The 23,914-nt window shown below is 36.1% G+C and overlaps 1 protein-coding gene across 1 annotated transcript in view; it reads right to left on the reverse strand.

Moving 5' to 3' along the window:
• Nucleotides 1-23,914, reverse strand: part of Adamts19 (ADAM metallopeptidase with thrombospondin type 1 motif 19) — a 251,702-nt gene that overhangs the window by 21,531 nt on the left and 206,257 nt on the right. The window contains exons 19-21 of the mRNA XM_070036428.1: nt 13,824-13,959; nt 7,730-7,934; nt 5,213-5,365 (exon numbers count right to left, since the gene is read on the reverse strand). Coding sequence (XP_069892529.1) covers nt 5,213-5,365; nt 7,730-7,934; nt 13,824-13,959 — 494 coding nt within the window. The remainder of the gene's footprint in view (nt 1-5,212; nt 5,366-7,729; nt 7,935-13,823; nt 13,960-23,914) is intronic.

A 23,914-nucleotide genomic window follows, 5' to 3' on the forward strand; every position in this document is an offset into this window, starting at 1 on the left:
GATATATGGCCCAAACTATTTATCATCCATATTTTACAGGATGGAGTAAGTATGAATTGAATCTAGAAGTAGATCAGGAAAAATTAGAGACTCAAAGATGTCTTATCATTAAAATTCAGTTGAATAAAAAATCACTAATTGATATGGGGACAAGTTAAATCTATAAAAGCTTCCAAAAAAGCATCAAATTTTACATAACAGATAGATGAAATAATGCTTTCATTTGCTCTTTTGTCCTTCAATAATGCAAACCAGAAGTCGTAGAAGTTCAAATAAAGGCAAGAAGGTCAAATTCAAGCAGAAAATATGTCATTTTATTAAACACAAGGAACTGCATTATTTTTCAATCCAGTATTCCACACTTAGGACAGCTTTCATGAGTGAATTCAGATTTATGTTGCTGAGAAACATGTGGGCCATGTCCTGTTCCCCTGGAAAGTTCTTCAGACTAATCCTATCAGAGATATAGTAAGAATGTGACGTCCAATTGTGTCAGTGGTGAACGCAAGCCAGAACAAAGCAGCTGTACTCTGTGTCCTATTTTTTTGCCAACTTTCCAGTCTCTATGAAGTAAACATGAACAATGTTCAGCATAGCCTGCATTACATCTACTTAGAAATCAGAGGGAAAATCTTTATAGCAGCTTTGTTCCAGCATACTAAATGTTTTTTCTGGTCTCAGTCTGTGAGTCTTTCTTCTACAGTTTACACAAAACTCTCTGAAACATAAATACTAGAAAATATGTTGCCTGGTAGAAATACAGTGAATATAGGTTAAGGTATAAGCCATCTTCTTAGTGTGAATCTCTTAACATTACCTTCTCCCAATAATGTACTCTTAGGCAGTAAGAGAACTGAATATAAAATGTTCTCTACTTTATTCTCTGAGTGATACATTGTTATTATCAAGGGAAGTTTCAATATTCAGTATTAGATTATATAGACAATATTTTAAGTATTCCCAATTTAAGTGAATCCATGGCTTAATATTAGATGCACTGACTGACTAAATTATATAAGTAAAATTTGAGTGAAGTTGATAGATGAACTCATCTATCACCCTCACAGGAGCTCAAAAATCCATTCACAGCTGTTCACATCTATTTCTGTTCCAGGGACAAAGATGATAGAATAGGAGAACTATGTATTTTCTCTGTCCCTAGATACTATCATCACTGAAAGTTAATAATCACAGCATTATTCTTTTTGTCTGTAATTATTTTGGGATGGTCTCCATTTCAACAGAAAAGCAGTATCTCAGAAGTATCAAAGGAGGAATGAAATCAATAAAATTCACATGGAGCCACTGATTTTAATTTGTGCACAATGTTGTTTAATTTTGTAATGCCAAGACTTCAAAAGTAAAGAAGAAAATATCTTTATGGGAAAGAAGACATAGTTATCTCAAAAAATTGGGGGAAACTAACAAATTTACAACACAGTATATTTTGTAAATAAGCAAAGAAAGAAGCAGGCACAGAGAGGCTCATAGAGTTTGTACTGCAGCTAGAGAGCTGTATAGTAATAAAAAAAATTTAAACCAAATCACTCCAAATACACTTAAGAATTACATATATAATTGAAATACATTTGAAAAGTACGTTTTGAATTTAGAGTAAAAACAAAATCAGCATTCTTGATGAACTTCCCTATCTATCTATCTATCTATCTATCTATCTATCTATCTATCTATCTATCTATCTATCTATCTATCTATCTATCTATCTATCTATCTATCTGTCTGTCTATCTATCTATCTATCTATCTATCTATCTATCTATCTATCTATCTATCTATCTATCTATCTATCTATCTATCTATCTAATCTATCTATTGCCACATATTTGGGCTTGAGCTCAAGGTCTCATGCTCCATTGGCCTGCTTGCTCACCACTTGTGCTCTATCATTTGAGCCACACTTCTAACTTGGCATTTTAGTGATTATTTTGGAGATGGACTTTTCTACCTGGGCTTGCCTTGAAACACAATCACCCTGGAGGGTGATTGTGTATCTAGGACTACAGGTATGTACCACTGTTGTCTATATATTTAGTTTTCTAAAATAAGAGGCCATAAAATGAAAGATCATCAGATAGAAACACTTCATTAATTAAAAGTAATACTAGGGGCTGGGAAGGTGGCTCAGTGGTAGAGTGCTTGCATTGCATGTATGAGGGCCTGGGTTTGAATCCTCAGCACCACATAGGCAGAAAAAGTTGGAAGTGGCGCTGTGGCTCAAGTAGAGCGCTAGCCTTGAGCTGAAGAGTTGAGGGAGAGTGCCCAGGCCCAGAGTTCAGGCACCAGGACTGGCCAAAAAAAACAAATAAAAAGTAATACTATTTGTCATGATAACAAGCTACCCTATCCCTGTTTCCTTAATAAGATCCTCTATTATGTTAAATATCACAACAAAACCAGGATCTTCTGGTTTTGTAAGTAAATGTTTGGGTTTTGTAGTTGAGCTGGGATTAATATTTATCACTGTTAGTACTTTTATTAGCAAGGTTGGAAAAATAGAGCTCATTTATTGCAATGGTTTTCAAGCTTTTCTTCTTCTTTGCCCTAGGGAATAATTATTTAAAGATATCCAGGGATGTGATGTATCTGGTAACTAGTAAGTACTTGTCTAGGATGCATGAAGCTCTCTGATTGATCCTCATCACCCAAGCATAAACGAGCAATAAAAATTGAAGAGAGATAACACACATTAGACATCAGCACAATCAGTTTACTGCAGCACTATTCACCATAGTCAGGGTATGGAATTCAGTCCAGATGTTCCACAATAATAGATGGATCAAGAAACTGTGGTATACATACACAATGGATTTTTTCTGATCCATTAGAAAAAATGATGTTATACCATTTGTAGGAAAATGGAAAGACCTGGGAAAAGTTATATTAAGTGAAGTAAATCAGGCCCAGAAAGAACAAGGATGCATATTTTCCCTTATATGTGGAAGCTAGATTTAGCTTATAAACTTATATGTAAATATATTGGATGGTATGTAAGTATATACAAATCTATTAACTGAAATATGATAGATTCAAGGGACAGCTCAAATAGTGAAATTCCTTACAAAGGCAAAATCGAAGTTCAACAAAATAAATACCAGGAAGTGGGTATTTGAAAGGGGTTGGGTGGGGTCAAGGGAAAAGGAATAAAGAGAAGAGGGGAGAATGCACCAAGGATTCAAGGTATATCCTACAAAACTAAGAGAAGGGAAAGGATGAGTATGGGAGAGATGAGTGAGAATGTGTAGTGACATTAATCAAGGTATACTGTATTCATAAACTGCTTTGTTAAATGGCAACTCCTTTGTACAACTACCTAAAGGTAATAATAAAATGTAAAAAAAAATTGGTAGAGTGGTAGCCGTGAGCTGAAGAGCTGAGGGACAGTGCCCAGGCCCAGAATTCAAATCCCATGACAGACAAAAAAAAAAAAAAAAAAAAAAAGAAAGATAGTGTTCAAACTTTACTATCAGAAATGAAATAAGGAAGAAATGAGTTACTACAAAGGAAAAGGATCAGGAGGCAACTTTGCCTCCCAGCTTTATCTAGTGCTTTTTAAAATAATTTCCTCATCCTACCTTACATGTAAGAGATGAAAGGAGAAATAATACACATATAATTTGAAGACACTCTTGTCTATTTCCATTATCTTTTGATAGGGGATAAATATGTAAACATTCAATGGATTAACTTATTCACTTATATAACACACTCATACAAACTGTCCTCCATCTCTTGAATTTCAAGCCAATGTCTTTCCCCATCATCCTAATTCACTGCTTTCCTTCAAATAAGGAAAACCATAAATCATGAACAAAACAGAAGTTAATTGTGGTTAGTTTGAAATTCTCTGCAGCCTGAAAGTTGCTTACTCTTAAAGATAAACTTTCTTAAGTGGTCCACTAGATAAAAGACTGCATGGTTGGAGTTAAATGTCTTACTGTAGTTAGGGATAGTCTTAGACTGTGTACCAAGGTGTCCTGCAGAGCCCCAGTGAGAAATGGCTCATTACAGCAGACTCCATGAATAGGAGGTTACATTTGAAAAAGTACCAGCTCCTCAACACACAGGAGCAGCTGCATCTTCTTTACCCATTTATAAATTAAGAGAAGCTAGAGGATTCTTGTCTTCTAAGACAAGAATCTGTGATTCCATGATAATATATCACAACTGAATATATAGAATTATTAACTGATACTTACATTTCTGAAATCTAGAAGGTTAGAGCTAGTCTATTTTACCAAGATACAACTAGAAGTTTTTCTTAAAATAAAAGATTTTTAAAATACGTTATAGAGTAGATATGTTAATTTTTTCCACAGTCCAATTACATATGAGGTTCTACTTATGTAAATCTTTAGGAAACATTATTAGTATTGTGAAATACAACTTCTTATTCACTTATAACTGAACTGCATCCACTAAATTTGATTAAAGGACTTCGAGGATTCTGATTTTTCCAAAAATTGGAGGAAAACTATTGTCTTTTGCCTATCAACATGTGAGTTCCCTTTGCTTGATTCTCTTGTTAACTTCTTTACTTAAATTTTTAATTTACTTAACTGATAAATTTTGTTCAGAAATATTTTGAGAAGTAAGGCCCAGTGATCTGTTGCTGCAATTCCAGCTATTCGAGAACTGCTATCAGGAGCCCGACAGTTCCAAGACCAGCTTGGGATACACCTTTACAAGTCCCCATCTCAGGAGGAAAAAAGCTGGATGTTATGACATATACTTGTTTTCCTAGGTAATTGAGAGGCACAAATAGGAAGATCAGAGCCCAGAAGCCTGGGCAGAAATGAGCCTATATAAAACAAAACCAGCACAAAAAGGACTGGAGGTATGACCAAGTGTTAGAGTACCAACCTAACAAGCATGAGGTCCTGAGTTCAACCTTATGACTAACAACAAAATAACAACAACCTGACAACATAATAAGAAAATTAGCAATAAAACAATGGTAATAGCTATTATCAAATATGGTGGTAAATACAAGTTTTATTTTACTTAATCTTAATGCCATTCTAGAGAGTTCATGATCACAGGGAAATAAATTTAAGCCTAGATATAGTATATTCCCTGCTCCATGATCTTTGTCTCTGCTCCCTGTTCCTCTTAAACTTCTTAGTATATGTATAGCACCTAGTAATGATGACATTATTAAAACTGATGAATGGAAATGGATGAGAAATTCTCACCTTAGACCAGTCACCCATCTGCCACACATAGCATTTTGAATAATCCTCACAATCTTCAGCCTCCCTCGGTCTGGTGGAGAGGACACATTTCTTTCTTGGGTTTGTACATCTCACTGTCCGATGACGAACACCTTTGCCACACTTGACTGAGCACTGAGATGAAAGGATCTGGATTCAGTTGGTGATTGAGATATGTACTATAAACTACATAATGTACTGCTTTTAAATTATTTCTCATAATCCCAGCACCAACATAAAAACCAGAGAACAGAAGTTAAAAGACAAGTTTAAAGGCAGAACCAGCTAAGCAGCTGTATGTGAGACCATACAGTGTTTAAGTCACAGTTTTGTAGGTAAGTGGTTTTGGGCATATTAGGCCATTATTATACAGGGTGGTATATAACATTGGGATGATATGAGAAAGACAAATAATATATACTGATTAATGCCTTGTGGAAAAATAAATTATATGCCACTACTTATACAAGAAAGTATTACAATTTCTCTATGTAATGAAAAGTATTCATTTTATTTGTGCTAATATTTGCTCTTTGCTTTAGATTTAGTAAATGATGGTGAAAATGTTAACATTTCAAAGAATTTCTTACAAATATCTACTGAAAGTAAAATAGAGGAAATCAAGATTGAACTCATCAAATTCAATGTAAAAATCTAATTTTCCAAAGTTCACATAAAACATGAAAATGAAGTTATGAATCAACCTAGAAAAGTAACAGAAAAATCTGGTGCTTCTAATGTGCTTTTGAAACAAGGTTGAATAAAAGAATATTTTAGAGACTGCCAGGTTCTGGTGGCTCACAAATGCAATACATACTAGTTGCTCATGAGGCTGAGATCTGAAGATCACGGTTTGAAGTCAAACTGGGCAGGAAAGTCTGTGATCCTTTTATATCCAATTAACAACTAAAAAGCTGAAAGTGGAGCTGTGACTCAAGTGGTAAAGTACCAGCATTGGGTAAATATGCTAGAAGTCAGTGCCCAGGTCCTGAGTTCAAAACCAATGCCAGCACGTACACACACACACACACACACACACACACACACACACACACACACACACACACACACACACACACACACACACACACACACTCACTCACACACACTATTTAGTAACTAAACTGTCTAATTCATATTACCTTTATTTTTTAAGATAGTAGCTAGTTATTTCACAGATTTTTTATTTATTTATTTTTTTGTTGGTCGTGGGGCTTGAACTCTGGGCCTGAGTGCTGACCCTCAGCTCTTCAGCTCAAGGCTAGCGTTCTACCAGATTTTTTTTTTTTTTGGTCGGTCATGGGGCTTGAACTCTGGTCCTGGGTGCTGTCCCTGAGCTCTTCTTCAGCTCAAAGGGAGCATTCTACCATTTGAGCCACAGCACCACTTCAGGTTTTCTGGTGGTTAGTTGGAGATGAGTCCCATGGACTTACCTTCCCGGGCTGGCTTTGAACTGATATCCTCAGATCTCAGCCTCCTGAGTAGCTAAGATTACAGGCATGAGCCACCAGCACCCAGCATCACAAATCATTTTCTATCTAATGTTTGAAATTAAGCATGTGAATGATTTTGCTCTTTGGGGCATTCATGTGTCTTCCCCCATGTGAATGTGAATATACTAGCATGAGTGTATTTGCATAGACTCATGCATCCATTATCTCACATCAAATGCTTTCACAAAAATCAGTGATGATATACAGTGAGTTGCACATAAATGAACAAGTGGTCCATTCTGTCATAAGTGCAGAAAATATATGGATTGGTATGAACACCATCTCTACATTGCACACTACAAGCTGATTGTGGTATACTGAGTTCTAATTAAGTAAGATTTGTTTAACTTCTTTAAAATATCTTCACCAATTTTTATATATGGTGAAAATGTAGAGTTCTTTGCATTTGTTATTATTCATGAACAAAATAGTAAATATAAAGTAAAAATTTAACTTCCTTTGTTTCTTCTTAATGTGTGCTTCCTCCAAAGGGAAATCAGAGCATGCACATAAAAAAAGGAGGCTTCCGAATTGAATATAGCAGTGCCTTTAATTGTTATCATTGTTGGGTCTGCCCAGGAAAAGGGTGGCTTTCTCTGTGTGAGTCTGCATTTAGACTCCTCCCCTACTGTTCTCCACATAGGACTGTACATGTCCACTGCCAGAAGTCTCCCCCCAGTACCTGGATTACCCAGGTGACCAGCACCCCTGGGGGCTGCTCCCTCCTTTTTGTCTAAGGACACATCCTGGACCTCCACCCTGTGCAGGCCAGCAGTTTGAATAATACATTCTTTTCGCCTTGGGATATATGGTAGTTTCTTTTGGCAAAACCTTACAATCACATTTATAGAGTAGAGTGTAAATATATTTTTCTGTTTTCAAAATTACTTAAATAAAATTAGTAATACCAAACATCGACTATGCTGCTGAGATTCTAGATCTGATAGATAATGCTGTGATCTAGATAAGAGGAGAGATGGTAAAGGGAAGTGGGTGTGTATCGCACCTCAGACCAGACTCCTGCCTCCCACACAGTCATGCAGTCCTGGCCCTCACAGCGCTGGGCTGAGGCTGGCTTTGGTCCCACACAGTCCCTCTCCTGGGCTCTAATGAGAGTTCCATTGCTTAGTTGTTGGGTACAGGCCACTTGCCTGTTCTGCATCCCTTTACCACAAGTTCGTGAACATGTGGTCCATTCTGTCATCATCCATCTAAAAGTAAAGAATGAGTCAGAGTCATTGAAAACAACTTGAGAGATACATACCTACCATCTATCTGGTGTGTCTAGAGTTGGAAAGAAAAGAGGCACACAATACTTTGTACCATCTATTACATTTAATTTTCTCCAAATTACACTTTCTCTTGTCTTTCATGTTTAGTATTCCTTATGTTAGGGTCTTGTTCTTAGCACAATAAGAATATATCTGATTCTCCCCTTGTCATTTTGCCTGCTTATACTGCTCTTCATATTACCATATTGAGGTATCTTTAAGTATAAAATTGCTAATGTCTAGAAGTTATTCCCAATCTTTGAATTTTGAATGTTAACAATAACCCCATTTATTAGGTACAACTATCTTAACCAATTATAGAAAAGGAAACAGCATATAGGTTTAGTAATTTACCGAAGAGTGGAGACATATTCTTCCAGACACAGAGATATACATGCCTCAGAGCCAAACCTCTGTCTAGCACTCATGTGCTTTCCTTTTCCTTCACAAAGCCTTGTTGTACTGCTGTCCTTATTAGTCGTGATATGAGATAACTGAATGTTCATGCAATGAGAGAGCTGCAGTAAATGACTGGGGCACTGTGACGTAGACTACCTTGTGAGGGTTGTCTAAATACAAGTCCTGCGACAAGGGATTTTGATTCACATTCAAAGCAAAATGAACTAAGTGAAGCAAGACTTCTCACGCTCACATGGCAGGTGATTTAAACTTATGAATTGCCTATTTCTGGAATTTTCCACTAAACTGCAGTTGACTGTAGGTAAAGGAACCATATAAAATAAATACATATCTAAAAGAGACTACTATAGTATATGATATATATATATATATATGTTGTAGTATATTTTGAAGTGATTTATAAATAAATAAATATATATATATTTCTCTAGCTTCATTTTCTACTTGTTCACATAGTAAACCATATTCAGAACATGCCAAGCCCTTTGTTTATGCAAAGTCCTTTGCCAGAATCTTTGACTACTCTCTCCAAGTCTCTTCCTCCCAGAATAGCTCATCCTTCAAATCCACAGGATTGTTCTTACCACTGCCCTTCAATACCTGGCCCCTAGAGGGACACAGCTTATTAGGTCCCTCCTAGGTAAGTAGAAAGGCTCAGAGCCTGCCTAAAGAATAGGTCTTTCTTCCTTTTTACTATAGAAATAAATTCCTCATAGACACAGGCCCACCTTCCTTCTGCTTTTCATACCTATACATATCAGCTGTTCAGTAAATCAATCTTCCTTCCTTCCTTCTTTCCTTCTTTCCTTCTTTCCTTCCTTCCTTCCTTCCTTCCTTCTTTCTTTCTTTCTTTCTTTCTTTCTTTCTTTCTTTCTTTCTTTCTTTCTTTCTTTCTTTCTTTCTTTCTTTCTTTCTTTCTGTACTTGAGTTTGAATTCAGAGCTTGGGTGCAATCTATTAGTTTTTCACTCAAGGCTCTACCACTTGAGCCACAGCTTCACTTCCAGCTTTTTGCTGGTTATTTGGAGATACATGTCTCACAGATGTTCCTGCCCAGGCTGGCTTTGAACCATGATCCTTAGATCTCAGCCTCCAGAGTAGCAAGGGTTATAAGCATTAGCCTTTGGGACCTGGCACTAAATGTTTTTTAAAATGAGGTTTAGATTTCTCTATCTCAAAAAATAGCTTCAGTTTTTTTAGGTTTTCCAAACTAATGAATCACATTTTGATTCACATTACAGCCTAGTATCACTTTTAATTCTAAGTGATCATGTATTTCTGTTTCAGAAAGAAGGAAAATATCAAATAGTCATGGTATGGTACTGACTTTTATAAGTTCTTACTCACCAGCTTCTTAAGGGGGGATTGTGGCTTACACTTTTACTTTGGATTCTGCCAGTAGATTTTCCTTCAAGTAAATATTCATCTTCCAGATTTACTTTACATTTTGCTTTTCATTTTCATAATGTTTTTATTATCTTTACATAATTGTGCAAAGAAGTTACCATTCAACAACCCAGTTTACAAGTGCAATGCATCTTGATCTATGCTATCCCTTTCATCATTCTTTTCCATTGCTCTGAACCCAATCCATTTCTTCAATTTTCTGTTGCATAGGATATGTATTAAATATTATGACTGTATTACATATCTATATAGAATACTCAGAAAATAGTCACAACTTAAATGTATGGATCTTCCCCTCTAGTTGTAGAACCTGGGAGACACAACTGCAGTTTCCATGTAAATTACAGTTTAAATAAATCAATTGTAAGTTTGTGTGTGTGTGTGTGTGTGTGTGTGTGTGTGTGTGTGTGTGTGTGTGTGTGTGTGTCGGTTGTGGGGCTTGAACTCTGGGCCTGGGCACTGTCCCTCAGCTCTTCAGCTCAAGGCCAGCACTCTACCACTGAGCCACAATGCCACTTCAGGTTTTCTGGTGGTTTACTGGAGATAAGAGTTTCATGGAAAAAAAAAGAAAAAAAAAAGAGTTTCATGGACTTTCCTGCCCGGGCTGGCTTTGAACCATGATCCTCAGTCAGATCTCAGCTTCCTGAGTAACTAGGATTACAGGCATAAGCCACCAATTGTAAGATTCCTTTTTTTTTTTTTTTTCTTGTTGGTCATAGGGCTTGAACTCTGGGTGTGAGCGCTGTCTCTGCGCTCTTCAGCTCAAGGTGAACGCTCTACCGCTTGAGCCACAGAACCGCTTCTGGTTTTTGAGTGGTTTATTGGAGATAGGAGTCTCACTGACTTTCCTGCCCGGGCTGGCTTTGAACTGTGATCCTCAGATCTCAGCCTCCTGAGTAGCTAGGATTATAGGCTTGAGCCACCAGGCGCCCAGCTTGTAAGATTCTTACAATGATAAAAGTAACTTTATCTATTACTTAAAGAAGGTTTAAAATGAGGAAGAAAAATATAAACTAGATTCTTAGGAATGAAAAACCTTTGAGTATTTTAGAATTCATCTATATTGAAATAAACAGATCTTTTGCGTCTATTTTATTGAGTCATTTTATTGAATCATTACCAAGGCATTTTCCTTCCAGCTTGCTGAGAATGGCCTCTGATGTGTACTCTTCCCCTACAGAGCCCAGGTTGAAGAGTGACCAATCATTATTGCAGTCCTTGAATCCTTTGGATTCAAGACCACTGATATATTAGAAGAACTTACTGTTTCTTCCACTTGGGAAAACTACATAGTATGTAAAATATATGGTACTTTGAAATATTTTAATGAATATTTCAGAAGACAATTTATAATTTAAATTATTAAAATGGATAGGAAAGCTGAAAGAAACTTCTTAGTAATTGAGAAAACAACAAAGATCCAGAGTCTTTAGCTGATAGGATAAAGTCCAAAAGTTCCACCTATATTTTTGTCCGCACCAAATACAAAAAAAAAAAAAAAAAAAAAAAAACTCATTCCATCCCACTGCCTAGGCCACCTACCTGTGGGTAACAATAACTGCCACGTTAGCCTGCTTGATTACTACACTGCATCACAGAGGGTCTTCATTAGTTCATCTACTCATGGAGACAGGTTGTAAAGTACACCCCCAGGAAGGTGCACTGTACATTACATACATCATTTTAAGTATTTAGTCAGGTGTCAGTGGCACACACCTGTAATCCTAGCTACTCAGGAGGATGAAATTGGAGGACTGCAATTTGAAGCCAGCCGTGGCATAAAAGCTCATGAGACTTTGATCTTCAATTAACTAGCAAGAAGCTGGAGATAGAGATTTGACACAAGTGACAAAGCACCACTCTGAAGAAGCTAAAAGGTCAGCACCCAGGCCATGAGTTCAAGTTCCAGTACCAGCACATACACAAAAGTATATTAATTCTTTTCAGTATATTCTATATACCTATTTTAAATAATCCATTATTTTGCCCATCCTTTTTTCAATCATTCTGCTCTCTTATTTTTTATAAGCACATATTTGCTTGTAGGGAAAATTGTTCAGATTAGATTGTAAAAAAAAGTTAAAATTAACAATATGCTTTAAGTACATCTGCGTTAAGGATATGATATACTTAAAATTTCAGCGTTGTAAATGAAGAAAACAATTTCCAAACACTCTTAAGATTCAATTGATTATATAACCTGAACCAAATATGAGTTTTGCAGCAAGGCAGAAATAATAAAATTCAGAAAAAAATTATAAACAGGTGAGGGGAAGGATATGGAATAAGAAATCCAGAACTGAATTTTTGCCTAGATATATGACTAGTTTCCTAGCTGACTATTTAACAAACAAAAAGTGCAAAAATCATTTAATTGGAAATTCTCTCTCTTCTACCTTGAACCCCTCTCACATTAATTCTTTATGGTAGCAAATTATGATGAGGCATAATTATGAGGGTTACAAAGCTACAAATTCTTTACATATCTGGATGTATAAATTCAGCACAGTTGCATTGCTGAAGTGATTATGGAAAGGGAGATCAATTCTCTGTTTAGACTTTTTTTGAGGATTATGTCCGAGTGAGCGTCAACAAATTCCAGAGTGTCAGATAAAGTAAATATTGTTGTCACTGTGCTAGAGCAATCAGTCTATTCCACATTCTTCTTGTCATGCCATCTCTAAAACTATCTACTATTCCACTAGGGTGGAATCCTGCTTATGCTTAGCATTGATTTTTTTTTTTGGGGGGGGGTCTGGTCATGGGGCCTGAACTCTGGGCCTGGGTGCTGTCCCTCAGCTCTTCAGCTCAAGGCTAGTGCTCTACCACTTGAGCCACAGCACCACTTCTGGCTTTTTTATTTTTATTTTTTGCTTATGTGGTGCTGAGGAATTGAACCCAGGGGCTCATGCATGCAAGGCAAGCGCTCTACCACTGAGCCACCTTCCCAGCCCTAGCATTGATTTTTATGAGGCAACAGGTGGGGTTTTTAAGAGCCTTTAGATGACAGCATTGATAAGTAGCTTTGCTTTCAGGCTGCTCCAAGATACACTTTCCGATCTTTGCTCCATCTTTGTTTACTATAAGGCGTTCTCTCTTCCTTGCTACTTGCAGATGCTTAAAATACTTATTTAGTTGCCTACTTGTGAATTCTTTTTTTTCTGCTCTGTTGCCTAGTACGCATTGGGGAAACTAGGACATAAGTCAGAAATCTGATTATTGAGAGACTAGGAAGAATAGCCTACATTAATCTTAGCCATACAGAAGGCATAGATCAAGGGGACTACAGATCAAGGCCAACTGGTGTAAAAAGACAGACTCCATCTTATTCTATGACTTTCATGGTGATTTATTCCTATGACTCCAGCTGGTAGGAGAATTGCAGTATGGGCTAGCCCTGGGCAAAAGTGCAAGACCCTGTCTAAAATAGATAAAAATAACTAAAGCAAAAAAAAAAAAACAGGTGCTGAAGATGTGGCTCAAATGGCAAATGTCAAATCCCAATTCTAGATCAGAAGAGGATAAGGAAATAAATGTTTGGAGATGAAGAATTAGGCAGTTTACACTGAGAACTCAGTGTTCTACAGCTAGAAGGATCACACCGACTACTTCCAAGCCCAGTAGTAAGATCTGGGTCCTGGTCAGTCCTGCTTTGGTCCATTTACCTCTGGGAATTTCTAACAACTCATTTTCTCATTTCAAAGAATTCACCGAAATAGCCATATTTTTAAAGCCGTGAATTACAAGGCAACAAATATTTAAAATTATTTAAACTTTAACCACTCCTCCTCACTTAGTTATTACAGCACTATGGAGAATATAGTCCAAGTTGTAAATCTTGGCCTTATGTTTTTAACCATTCTTAACTGTTCTTCTAATTACTTTATATTTTGGTACATATTCAATTCTATGTTTCTTAAGAAAATGTGATTATAATAGTACTCTGAGAAGGATACAGTGTGACAGGCAGATAATGCTTCAGTGACTGCCAGAATATGATTACCTTGTCTGACATGGTTGCTCATTGCACTTTCGAATCTGTGGATCTGGCTTTGTTAAGTATTTGCACTTTTTGTTGTCCACAATGCTGATATTCTTGCTCATGACTTTTGTGCAGGATACTGTTGTCTTCCTCTCTCCTGAAAAGAGCAAATAAACATACAACAAAATGTTATCATAGGTCTTTATGAAATATATTCAGGAACTGTTCATGCTTAAAATAATAGGGTATTTTACATAAATGTTAGTTTCTGCCAATTTTACACCAATGAAGATGATATGATTAACTCCTTACATAACAAAATGTATTGTTACGGTTGAGGAATTTTTTTTCCTTACAAGCTGAGTAGGAAATATTACAGTACAAAGTGATGATGATGATGTTAGATGACAAGATATTAATTGATTTGTTACAGTGGCCATCTTTTAATATTAGTGATTAAAAGCTGCCCATTAAACATACATAGTAAGCCTTCTTAAAAGCACAAAACAACCACTAAAATTCCAGGAATCTTTCCTTCTGAAATAATTGCTATTTTACCCCCAAAAGAAACCATAAAACTTCTGGCATCTACTACCAGATATCAGAAAACTCAAGTTTTGTGTGTGTGTGTGTGTGTGTGTGTGTGTGTGTGTGTGTGTGTGTGTGTGTGTGTGTGTGTGTGTGTGTGTGTGTGTGTGTGTGTGTGTGTGTGATCTACTACCAGATATCAGAAAACTCAAGTTTTGTGTGTGTGTGTGTGTGTGTGTGTGTGTGTGTGTGTGTGTGGCATCTACTACCAGATATCAGAAAACTCAAGTTTTGTGTGTGTGTGTGTGTGTACGTGCGCGCGTGCTGGAAGTAGGGTTTGAACTCAGGACTTCATTTGGCTTTTTTGTTCAAAGTGGTGCTCTACCACTTGAGTGACACCTCTACTTTCACCTTTTCTGTGGTTGACTAGTTATAAGAGTCTTATGGACTTTTCTGCATAGGCTGGCCTTGAATTGTGATCCTCAGATACTAGCCTCTTGAGTAGTTAGGAGAACAGTCATGAGCCACCAAAAGGTACTTGGGTAGAAAACTCTCCAATAATAAAATCTAGTTTTAGGAGATAATGGCTATTTGTATACTACATTAATTTTGCTCAGTTCTATAAGCATACTTTTGTTTGTTTTTTTATTTTTTAAACTTTATTGTAAAGGTGATGTACTGTGGGGTTAAAGTTACATAAGCTAGGTAATGAGGACATTTCCTTTTGAACAGTGTCACCACTCCCTCATTTTCTCCCAGTTTTTCCCTCCTGACTCCACTCCCCCCAAGTTGTATAATTAATATCCAATGTAGTGTCTAGTGAGTATCACTGCTGAATTGGTCCATCCTTTGACTGCACCTCACTGTTTCTGTGCCTCTGCTTCCCATCCCCAAATCAGATAGACTTATATACAAGACAAAGGGTACAGAAATGAAAATCAGCAACAAAAGAAGAAAAACAAAAAAACCCCTGCAAACAATGCAATAAAAACTTTTGTTTCCATTTCTTGGAGTTCATTTCGATAAGCATCATTTTATATGATCATATGCACATAGCTATTGAGCCCTTGCGATCCTCTCTCCTAAGAATATCCTCCTTTGTTCTTGCTTAGTGAATGTTTAGAGTGCTTTTTAATTAAAGATGTCCAAGTGTAATTGTCTTTTACTACACATTGGGTTTACTTGCAGATTTTTAGGCACATTCTAATGATCACAAATGAGAGCAACCATGCAGCCTATGTCTCTTTGGATCTGGTTTATTTCACGTAGTAAAATTTTTTTTCCAGGTCTTTCCATTTCCTTATGAATGGGACAATGTCATTCTTTCTGATGGAAGCATAGAATTCCATTGTGTATATATACTACAGTTTCTTGATTTCTTGATCATTTGTCCATTTGGCATCTGGGTTGATTCCATATCTTAGCTATGGTAAATAATGCTGCAATGAACATGATGGCTGTGCTGGTGGCTTTAGTGTGGCCTGGTTTGTGGACCTTTCAGAAAATGCCGAGGAGTGGGATTGCTAGGTTACAGGGAAGCTTTATGTTTAGTCTTTTGAGGAACCTCCATACTGCTTTCCGGAAGGGATGAGCAAGTTTACATTCCCACCACCAGTGTAGCAGTGTTCCCTTCTGGCCACATCCCTTCCAGCATCTGTTATTGTTAGTTACCTTGATAATGGCCATTCTAACTAGAATGAGATGGAATCTCAATATTGTTTTTATTTGCATTTCTTTTCTTTTTTATGAACATCTCTTCATGTGTCTATTGGAAATTCTTATTTCTTCATTGGAGAAGTGTCTCTTTAAGTTTTTGGCCCACTTATTAAGTGGGTTGTTATATTTGTTTTTGTTTTGGGGAGGTTTAAGTTTTTGAGCTCTAAGTATACTTTATATATGAGGCCCTTGTCTGTTGTATGGCTAGTAAAGATGTACTTCAATTCTGTGGGCTTTCTATTTATCTTTCTAGCCATGTCCTTTGCCATGCAGAAACTCTTCAGTTTGATGGAATCCTGTTTATCCAACCTTTCTTTGATTTTTTTTTTTTTTTTGTGATTCTGGATGTTTAGTTAGGAAGGTTCAACTAGGAGTCCTAGTGATTCCCCTCTCCTTTCCTGTAATATTTTCAGAGTATCTGGTCTTACATTGAGGTCTTTGATACATTTGCAATTGATTCTGGTGTAGGGTGATATATAAGATCTAACTTCAGTTTTCTGTAGGTGTATAGGCAATTCTACCAGCACCATTTTTTGATGAGGCTATCTTTCTTCCATCCTGTGTTTTTGGCTTCCTTAATAAATATTATGTTGCTATAGGTATGTTACTTCATTTCTGGGTCTTCCATTCTATTCCACTGGTCCTCAGACCTATTCTTGTGCAAGTACCAAGCTGTTTTGATTACTATGGCTTTGAATAGAGTTTGAAGCTTGATATTCATATTCCTCCAGCACTGTTCTTCCTGCTAAGGATTGTTTCTGCTATTTGGGTTCTTCTATTATTTTTAGAATTGTATAAGCATCCTTTTTGATAATACGAATATTAACAAAAATCCTAGCAAATATGTGCTAATTTTCATTTCTCTATAATATATAAATAAACAAATATATTTCTTGTTAATAAAATATTGATATCTATAAAGATTTAATAATTTATCTTAGTGTTTGATATTTTAAGATAACTAAATCCACCAACAATTTTAAAGTCAGAATTTCATGTATGGGGAGGAGCTGGGGGGGGGGAAGGAAAGTGGGAGTAAAATGAGGGAGGAGATAACAATGTTTGACAAGAAATGTCCTCATTACATTAATAACTATAACCCCTCTGTACATCACATTTACAATTAAATTAAATTTAAAACATAAAATAAAGTGTAGTAATCTTCCAAAAAGTTTTTTAAAAAAGAAGTTCATGGAGGATTAAGTGGAAATCACAATTGTTGAGGGCCATTGTTGAAAGGTCTGTTATGAGGGACCTGTGCCTATCGTCCAGCCATAATTAGTAAGTTGAGAACATTCACGCTGGTCATGCCAAACATGAATGACTAGGCTATGCCATAAAGGTCCCAGTTGCTCGATTAGCAGGGACAGGGAAGAATGGATACAGAGTGCAGACTACTTTGGTTTAATTTGAAGGAGTTTTTCTTTGGCTTCTATGAGGGATTGGAAAAGAAACTGGGTAATCAAGCAGGAAGTAAAAGAATAAGAATGCTTAGGGATCTTTTCCTGATGTCAATCCCAACAATGTGGAGCAAATCCCGCCATGATCATTGCAGTCCATAGACATCTATATACATAAATGGATGAACTCACAATTATATCTGCCACCAATAAAACTATATTATTTAAATCATTTAGACTTTCAATTCTATCTTCTAATAGAAGTATTACTATGTTGGCCAGATGATTCCCTTTTGTAGCACTTTCAGCTTGCTGATAGAATATAGTAGAGACCATGTGAGCTTATCAGGTAACGAAATGCCTGGCAGGTCACAGCCCTTTCTCTTGGGGGCAGGCATTGTGCCTCTTGTAGGATCCAGACATCCACTGAATGCTAGTAATAGCAAAGGCCTTGAAAAGTGCCTCCAACCATAAGTTTAAAAAAAGTTTAATACAGATGTACTAGGAAAAACTCACACATCTAGATAATTGAGAAAGAATAGCAATCTCTTTTCACACAGAAGCAGCTTTTCATTAGGGCTCGTGTTTGACAAATGGAGCTAGGCTAGATTGACCAATCCTAGTTCAAGGACTTTGTGCCCAACTGCTTATGGGTATACCTTACAGGTCCACTCATCTGGTCTGTGCAGCATACAAAGCAAGAAGACCTGATTCTATCTTGGAGAGGAGAAGTAATCTTTTATGACTAGGCAAATATGTAGAGGGCAGGATAGACAATTCTGTACTAGGTCAGAGGTATAGAGGGAGCATTAGAAAAATCATCTCAAAGCTCAATATCCACCAACTGCAAATATTTTGTGTATTATCTACTAATAGCAAAGTCAATTTATGTTTAAAAAGCATACAAAAAATGGTCCTCTTATGGTTGAAACTACATAATATAAAATTTGAGGTGAATGATATTTTTGGTAATTACCTTCTAGTTTCTTATGCTTCAGGGGCTCCTTTATGACCTTGTGCATATATTTAAAGGATAGCATGCAAATTTCATAAAATGATAACATATGTATTACTTCTACATGATTATGGTAAACACTTAAAAAGGTGCAGTTAAAATAAATATTACTTTGTAAAATACAAATATGAGCTTCAAATTGCAATTTGAAGACAATTGTCTAAACTAATTTCACTGATGACATTTTGCCAGCTGTCACAAATGAGAGATGACAATGAGAAATAATCTGAAAAGCTTTTGCTGAATATATGTACTCACAGAAGAAGTAGCTTATGCCCCTCATGACTAATTCTATTGTATATTTTTCCTGAGAAGAGCTAATATATTAAGCTATTGAAAAATCATTTCTGATTAACATCGTAAGGGAAATAGAGATGTCAGCATGATTTTAGGACGCACTTAGTGGTGTTTTAAGAAATTATAAAGGCATAAGAGCATAAATTGGGTCAATTTCTTCTGTATCATACATAGGAAGATCACATGGATGCTTTTGGCAGGGGAACTTTAGTCCTATTTTTTTTAAGATTTAATCTATTAGAAATAATAGAAAAACATCAGGCAGCAATGGCTCATATCTGTAATCCTAGCTACTCATAAGGGTGAGAACCAGAAGATATACATGTTTAACTATAGCCTAGGCAGAAAAGTCCATAAACATAAAACTCCAAAATAATCAGAAAATAGCCAATCTAGAGACAGAGCTTAAGTGGTAGAACACTGGCCTTGTGAGCAAGCTGAGTAAGTGCAAGAACATGAGTTCTAATCTTAGTACCAACTGAAAACAAACAAAATAATAAAATAATAATAGAAGCAAGAAAATGTACTTAGCTACTTAGATGTGTTATACCTATAAAAATATAGTTGAGATCTTAGAGCTCTATGAAAATGTACCTTGTTTTCTTTTTTGTATCCTTATATCTAATCAACTGAAGAAAATTCCACTTTAACATCTAATGGCAGTATCTACAAATCCATCCAATGTTGCTGACATAGGCATACACAGAGGTTATGGCATGACTGATTGGCCTTCCCTCTGAACCCAGAAGAGCTGCAAGCTGTTGATAGTATATGGAAATAAACTTCACCCAGAGTCACCCTCAATAAGTGAGTCTATGGATGGTTTAAAGATAATCATTACTTTATTGATTATCTATGCACCTCTACTAAATTTGGTCAAAATGAAAAGGGTCATTTGTATTTGAGGATTTGTTGTTCTCTTAAGATATTTTTAGAAGTCTAGACTTGCATGAACTGAATGAACCTTCTTTTCTATTCACATACAGAATCTTACTTTTTTTTTATGGCCTGAACTAACCATACAATGAATATGTCATAATTAAAAAATCAGGTCCAGGTGGATTGCTTTTCTAGTTCTTGCAACATAAATGCAGAAATACATTCTTGGGAACTGGGTTCATTGTTTCAATATGCATAACTGAAATTCTCTATAGATTATTAGACATTCCAAACACTTTTAAGAAATTGTAGAACATTTTAAGTGATATAGTTGTAAAAAAGAGATGATTATTCTTTGTAGATAATTTTTTAAGAGGGAGCAACTTTCAAATAATAATGTCATATCATTTAAATTGGATTTTGTCATGCTTATATATATATATATATAAATATTTTAATGGGTTTCCATAATTTTAAACTTCTATTTTCCTTGAACACTGGAATTATTACACATGAAGCATCATGAATTGACTGTTTCCCTACTTCTATGATCATATCTTTTCTCATTCCCTGATCATGATAGTTTGCATCCCAGTAACAAATATTCTCACTAATCCTGCAGCCTTTGGACCTATGTATATGCTAAATGATGTTCTATGCCTCCTATGATCACAATTACATGGAGAATTTCCAATTGTCTGGTCCCTGTAGTATAGTCACCTTTGGCTCGTCCAGTGATAGTGGCTGCATAGTAGGTACTGGTAAAGGAATGAATGACTTAAAACAGTCACATAATTTAAGTTATCAGTGTCTTCTGTACCAAGAAATTCATCTTAAAACCAGATTCCCTAAAATGATGAAAACTTAATTATAAACTAAATGAATAATTATAAGGAGTAACTGATATCAAGTCCACTTCATCAGTCATATATGTACTGAAAAATCAAGCTTGCAAAGAACTGACAGCAATATGTTTCTATTCTATTAAGTAAAATAGAATACAAATTTTTGTATGTTTCTTGAGTAAAATAATGCCGAATAATTGTATTTTAGTGATTTTTACTTTGGTGATTAGCATTTATTTTGAAATGCATAAAATGGTACCTCTCAAATGGAAGGAGGAACCCATCATACAAACTTGGAATTGTTCATGTCCAATAAATTCTAAAAGTTAAAAAATTCTAAAAGTTAAAAAATGCACAAGCACCTGACACTGTGAGGTTGTCTACAGAGCAGGCAACAAGGCTTGGCTACATCCTTATTGTCCATGCGTGGACAAAGAAAGTAGTGATGAGGGTCCTACAACGTAGTGCTAAGGATGTGAAGACTGGCTTAGACCAATGGGAGGAGGAGGGTTGCTGGTACTTTATTTCCCTTCAAATTGTGTCTTTTTTTTTCAGTGACCCTGAGGTTAGCTCAGGGCCTCATACATGTTGGGCAGGTGCTCTATCACTTGAGCCACATCATTAGTCTTTTTTCTTTAGTCATTTATATGATAGGGTTTTATATTTTTTAACAGTGGCTGGTCTCTGATAAAGTCCTGTTATTTATGCCTCTTTTTATAGCTGGAATGACACTTGTGTGGAATGACATTTGTGTCACTGAATCAGATTCATGGGTTGAAATTGCCTCGTGCACTGATGAGCCATGCCTCCAGCCTGGCTTTATATTGGTTAATTGGAGACGGAATCTGGCAACCTTTGTCTTCTTGGGGTGGCTTGAACTGATATCTTCTAAATCTCATCCTCTTGAGTAACTAGGATTACAAATCTGAGTCTTTAGTGACTGGTTCTGATTTACAATTCTGAAACGCCAAAGTAACCCTACAATAACCCTGAAGTAGTTTTTAGATGTGTTTTAGAACTCTAACGCAAAATAAAGAATTATTTCACAAGTACAGTTTAAGCTGCTTGAAAAAAATGGACTAGTTTCAATGGCTGATCTTAAAATGAGATTTATCTACAGGGTGGGGTGGGGTGAAGAGGAGAGTGGTAGACAAGTGAAGAAGAGAAGGGGGGAGAACACGGTCAAGAATTTAATGTATATCTTATCAAATTAAGAAAAGTAAGGAAAGAAGTGTGTGGAGAGGGATGAGTGAGAATGTTGCAAGGGGTGATATTGATCAAGATTCACTGTAATCACCAACTGTTTTGTTAAAAGGCAACGCTTTTGCATAACTATTTAAAGATAATTAAGGAAAGAGTTATATCTATTCAAGTTTTTCTCATCCTTTTGGTAGTACTAGGTGTTGAACTCAGGGTTTTGTGCTTGTTAGGCAGAATTTGTATTACTTGAACCACTCTTTTATGCTTATTACTTTGAGATCAAGTCTTACATATTTCTGGACTAGCACAGTGATAATTCTATTTCTGCTTTCAATGTTGCTGAGATGATAGGCCAGTACTACACACATTGGTTGAGATAGTCTTGCAAACATTCCTTTTAAAGGAGAGAATTTTCCATGCTTAGGCTTTTCATATCCTATAAGCGCTGACATTAACAAGTTACTGCAAATGCAGAGTAAACTAAATTCAGTTTGAGTTATATTTTTAAAAAGTTTGAGCTCAGGGGCTGGGAAGGTGGCTCAGTGGTAGAGTGCTTGCCTTGCATGCATGAGGCCCTGGGTTCGATTCCTCAGCACCACATATGCAAAAAGAAAAAAGCTGGAAGTGGCGCTGTGGCTAAAGTGGTAGAGTGCTAGCCTTGAGCTGAAGAGCTGAGGGACAGAGCCCAGGCTCAGAGTTCAGGCCCCACAACCGGACCCAAAAAAATAAAATAATAAAATAAAAAAAGTTTGAGCTCAAATGGTAATTATCCTAGTGAGAGCTGAGGTTTGAGACAGTTTGAAACCAACCCATGCAAAATGCTGAAAGAAGGATATAGGTTGACCCATTGCAGCAATGAGATGTACAAGACACTATGTTGAAAACGAACAGGTGCGGTGGGGGAGGGAGGAGTTGAGGAGGTGGGGCAGGAAGGGATGGTGGGGGAAAAACAAAGGAGGGGGTAACAATGCTCAATAGGAAATGTACTCAAATTACCTTACTCATGTAACTGTAACCCTTCTATGTCTTTACAATTAAAATATATATTTAATTTAAAAAAGATTTCACTGCCTATATGTTAGAGATAGAATTCAATCAGGGCCTTTTGGCCTGAGATTCTATCATTTTAGTCACATAGCTATGGGCACAACAATGTAGAAAAATGGCAAAAGGAAAAATAAAGATTAAGAAAAAGGAGCAAACTAAGAAAATGAAGTAACTAAAAACTCGGTCCCTCCTAATTAGCCTGTATAGTATTCTTGCTATGTTACATATTCATTCAACTAAGATTCATTAATAAATATCCTTTTTAAGACACAAAAATACTTTATTAAAAATGTGATTAGCAGGAGGGATACAGTTATATAAGTAAGGTAATGATTACATTTGTTTTTAAACACTGTCACCCCCTCCTTCATTTTCTCCCGTGTACCCCTTCCTCCTCCCCACCTCCCCAAGTTGTAAGGTGAGTATCATTGTTGAATTAGTTCATCCTTTGATCTGCTGTTTCTGTGATTCCCTTTCCCTTCCCCTGATCAAATATTCATATATACAAGACACAAGGTACTGAAAACTAAGAGAAATGAAAGAAAAAAAAAACAACTATGTACAGGATATAATAAGAACCTCTTGTTTCCCTATCTTGGAGTTCATATTGATACACTTCATTATATATGGTCCTATGCACTAAAATTGGGTTGTTGAGATCTCTGTTAAGAATATCATAGATATATTCTAGTTCTTACAAATAAGGGAAACCTAACCACCAAAAGCCAGAAGTGGAGCAGTGGCTCAAGTACTAGAGTACCAGTCTAGAATAAAAAAGCCATGTCACAAGGCCTAGAGTTCAAGCTGCTGCCAGCTTGAAGATGTAAAAGACCATTAAAAATAAAAATCTAGCTAGACCAACTAGGTAATTTTTCATTTCTTTTCCTCACCTATTACTGTTCTAGTTCTTTGCACCAGAATTAGAAAAATTGTGCCAAACATTGAAGTTTTAAACTTCCCTGTGTTACCATAATTGCTCTTAATATGTTTCTGTGAAGAGAAATAATGCTGTTATTATTATTCCTCTCTTCTGTTGAAGATACATTTTTGCACAAATCTGTTTCCAATGTTCTGTGCTTTGAACAGTCTCATTTAATTCATGAATAAACTGAAAGACACAAAGTTTATTCTGGATCTAAAATCAATTATATGAAGTTAGAAATGATGCTATCTTTGAAGTCTTGT

Source organism: Dipodomys merriami, unplaced genomic scaffold (genome assembly GCF_024711535.1).
Source record: "Dipodomys merriami isolate MVZ:Mamm:240054 unplaced genomic scaffold, mDipMer1.0.p SCAF_27, whole genome shotgun sequence".
NCBI classification, from domain to species: domain Eukaryota; kingdom Metazoa; phylum Chordata; class Mammalia; order Rodentia; family Heteromyidae; genus Dipodomys; species Dipodomys merriami.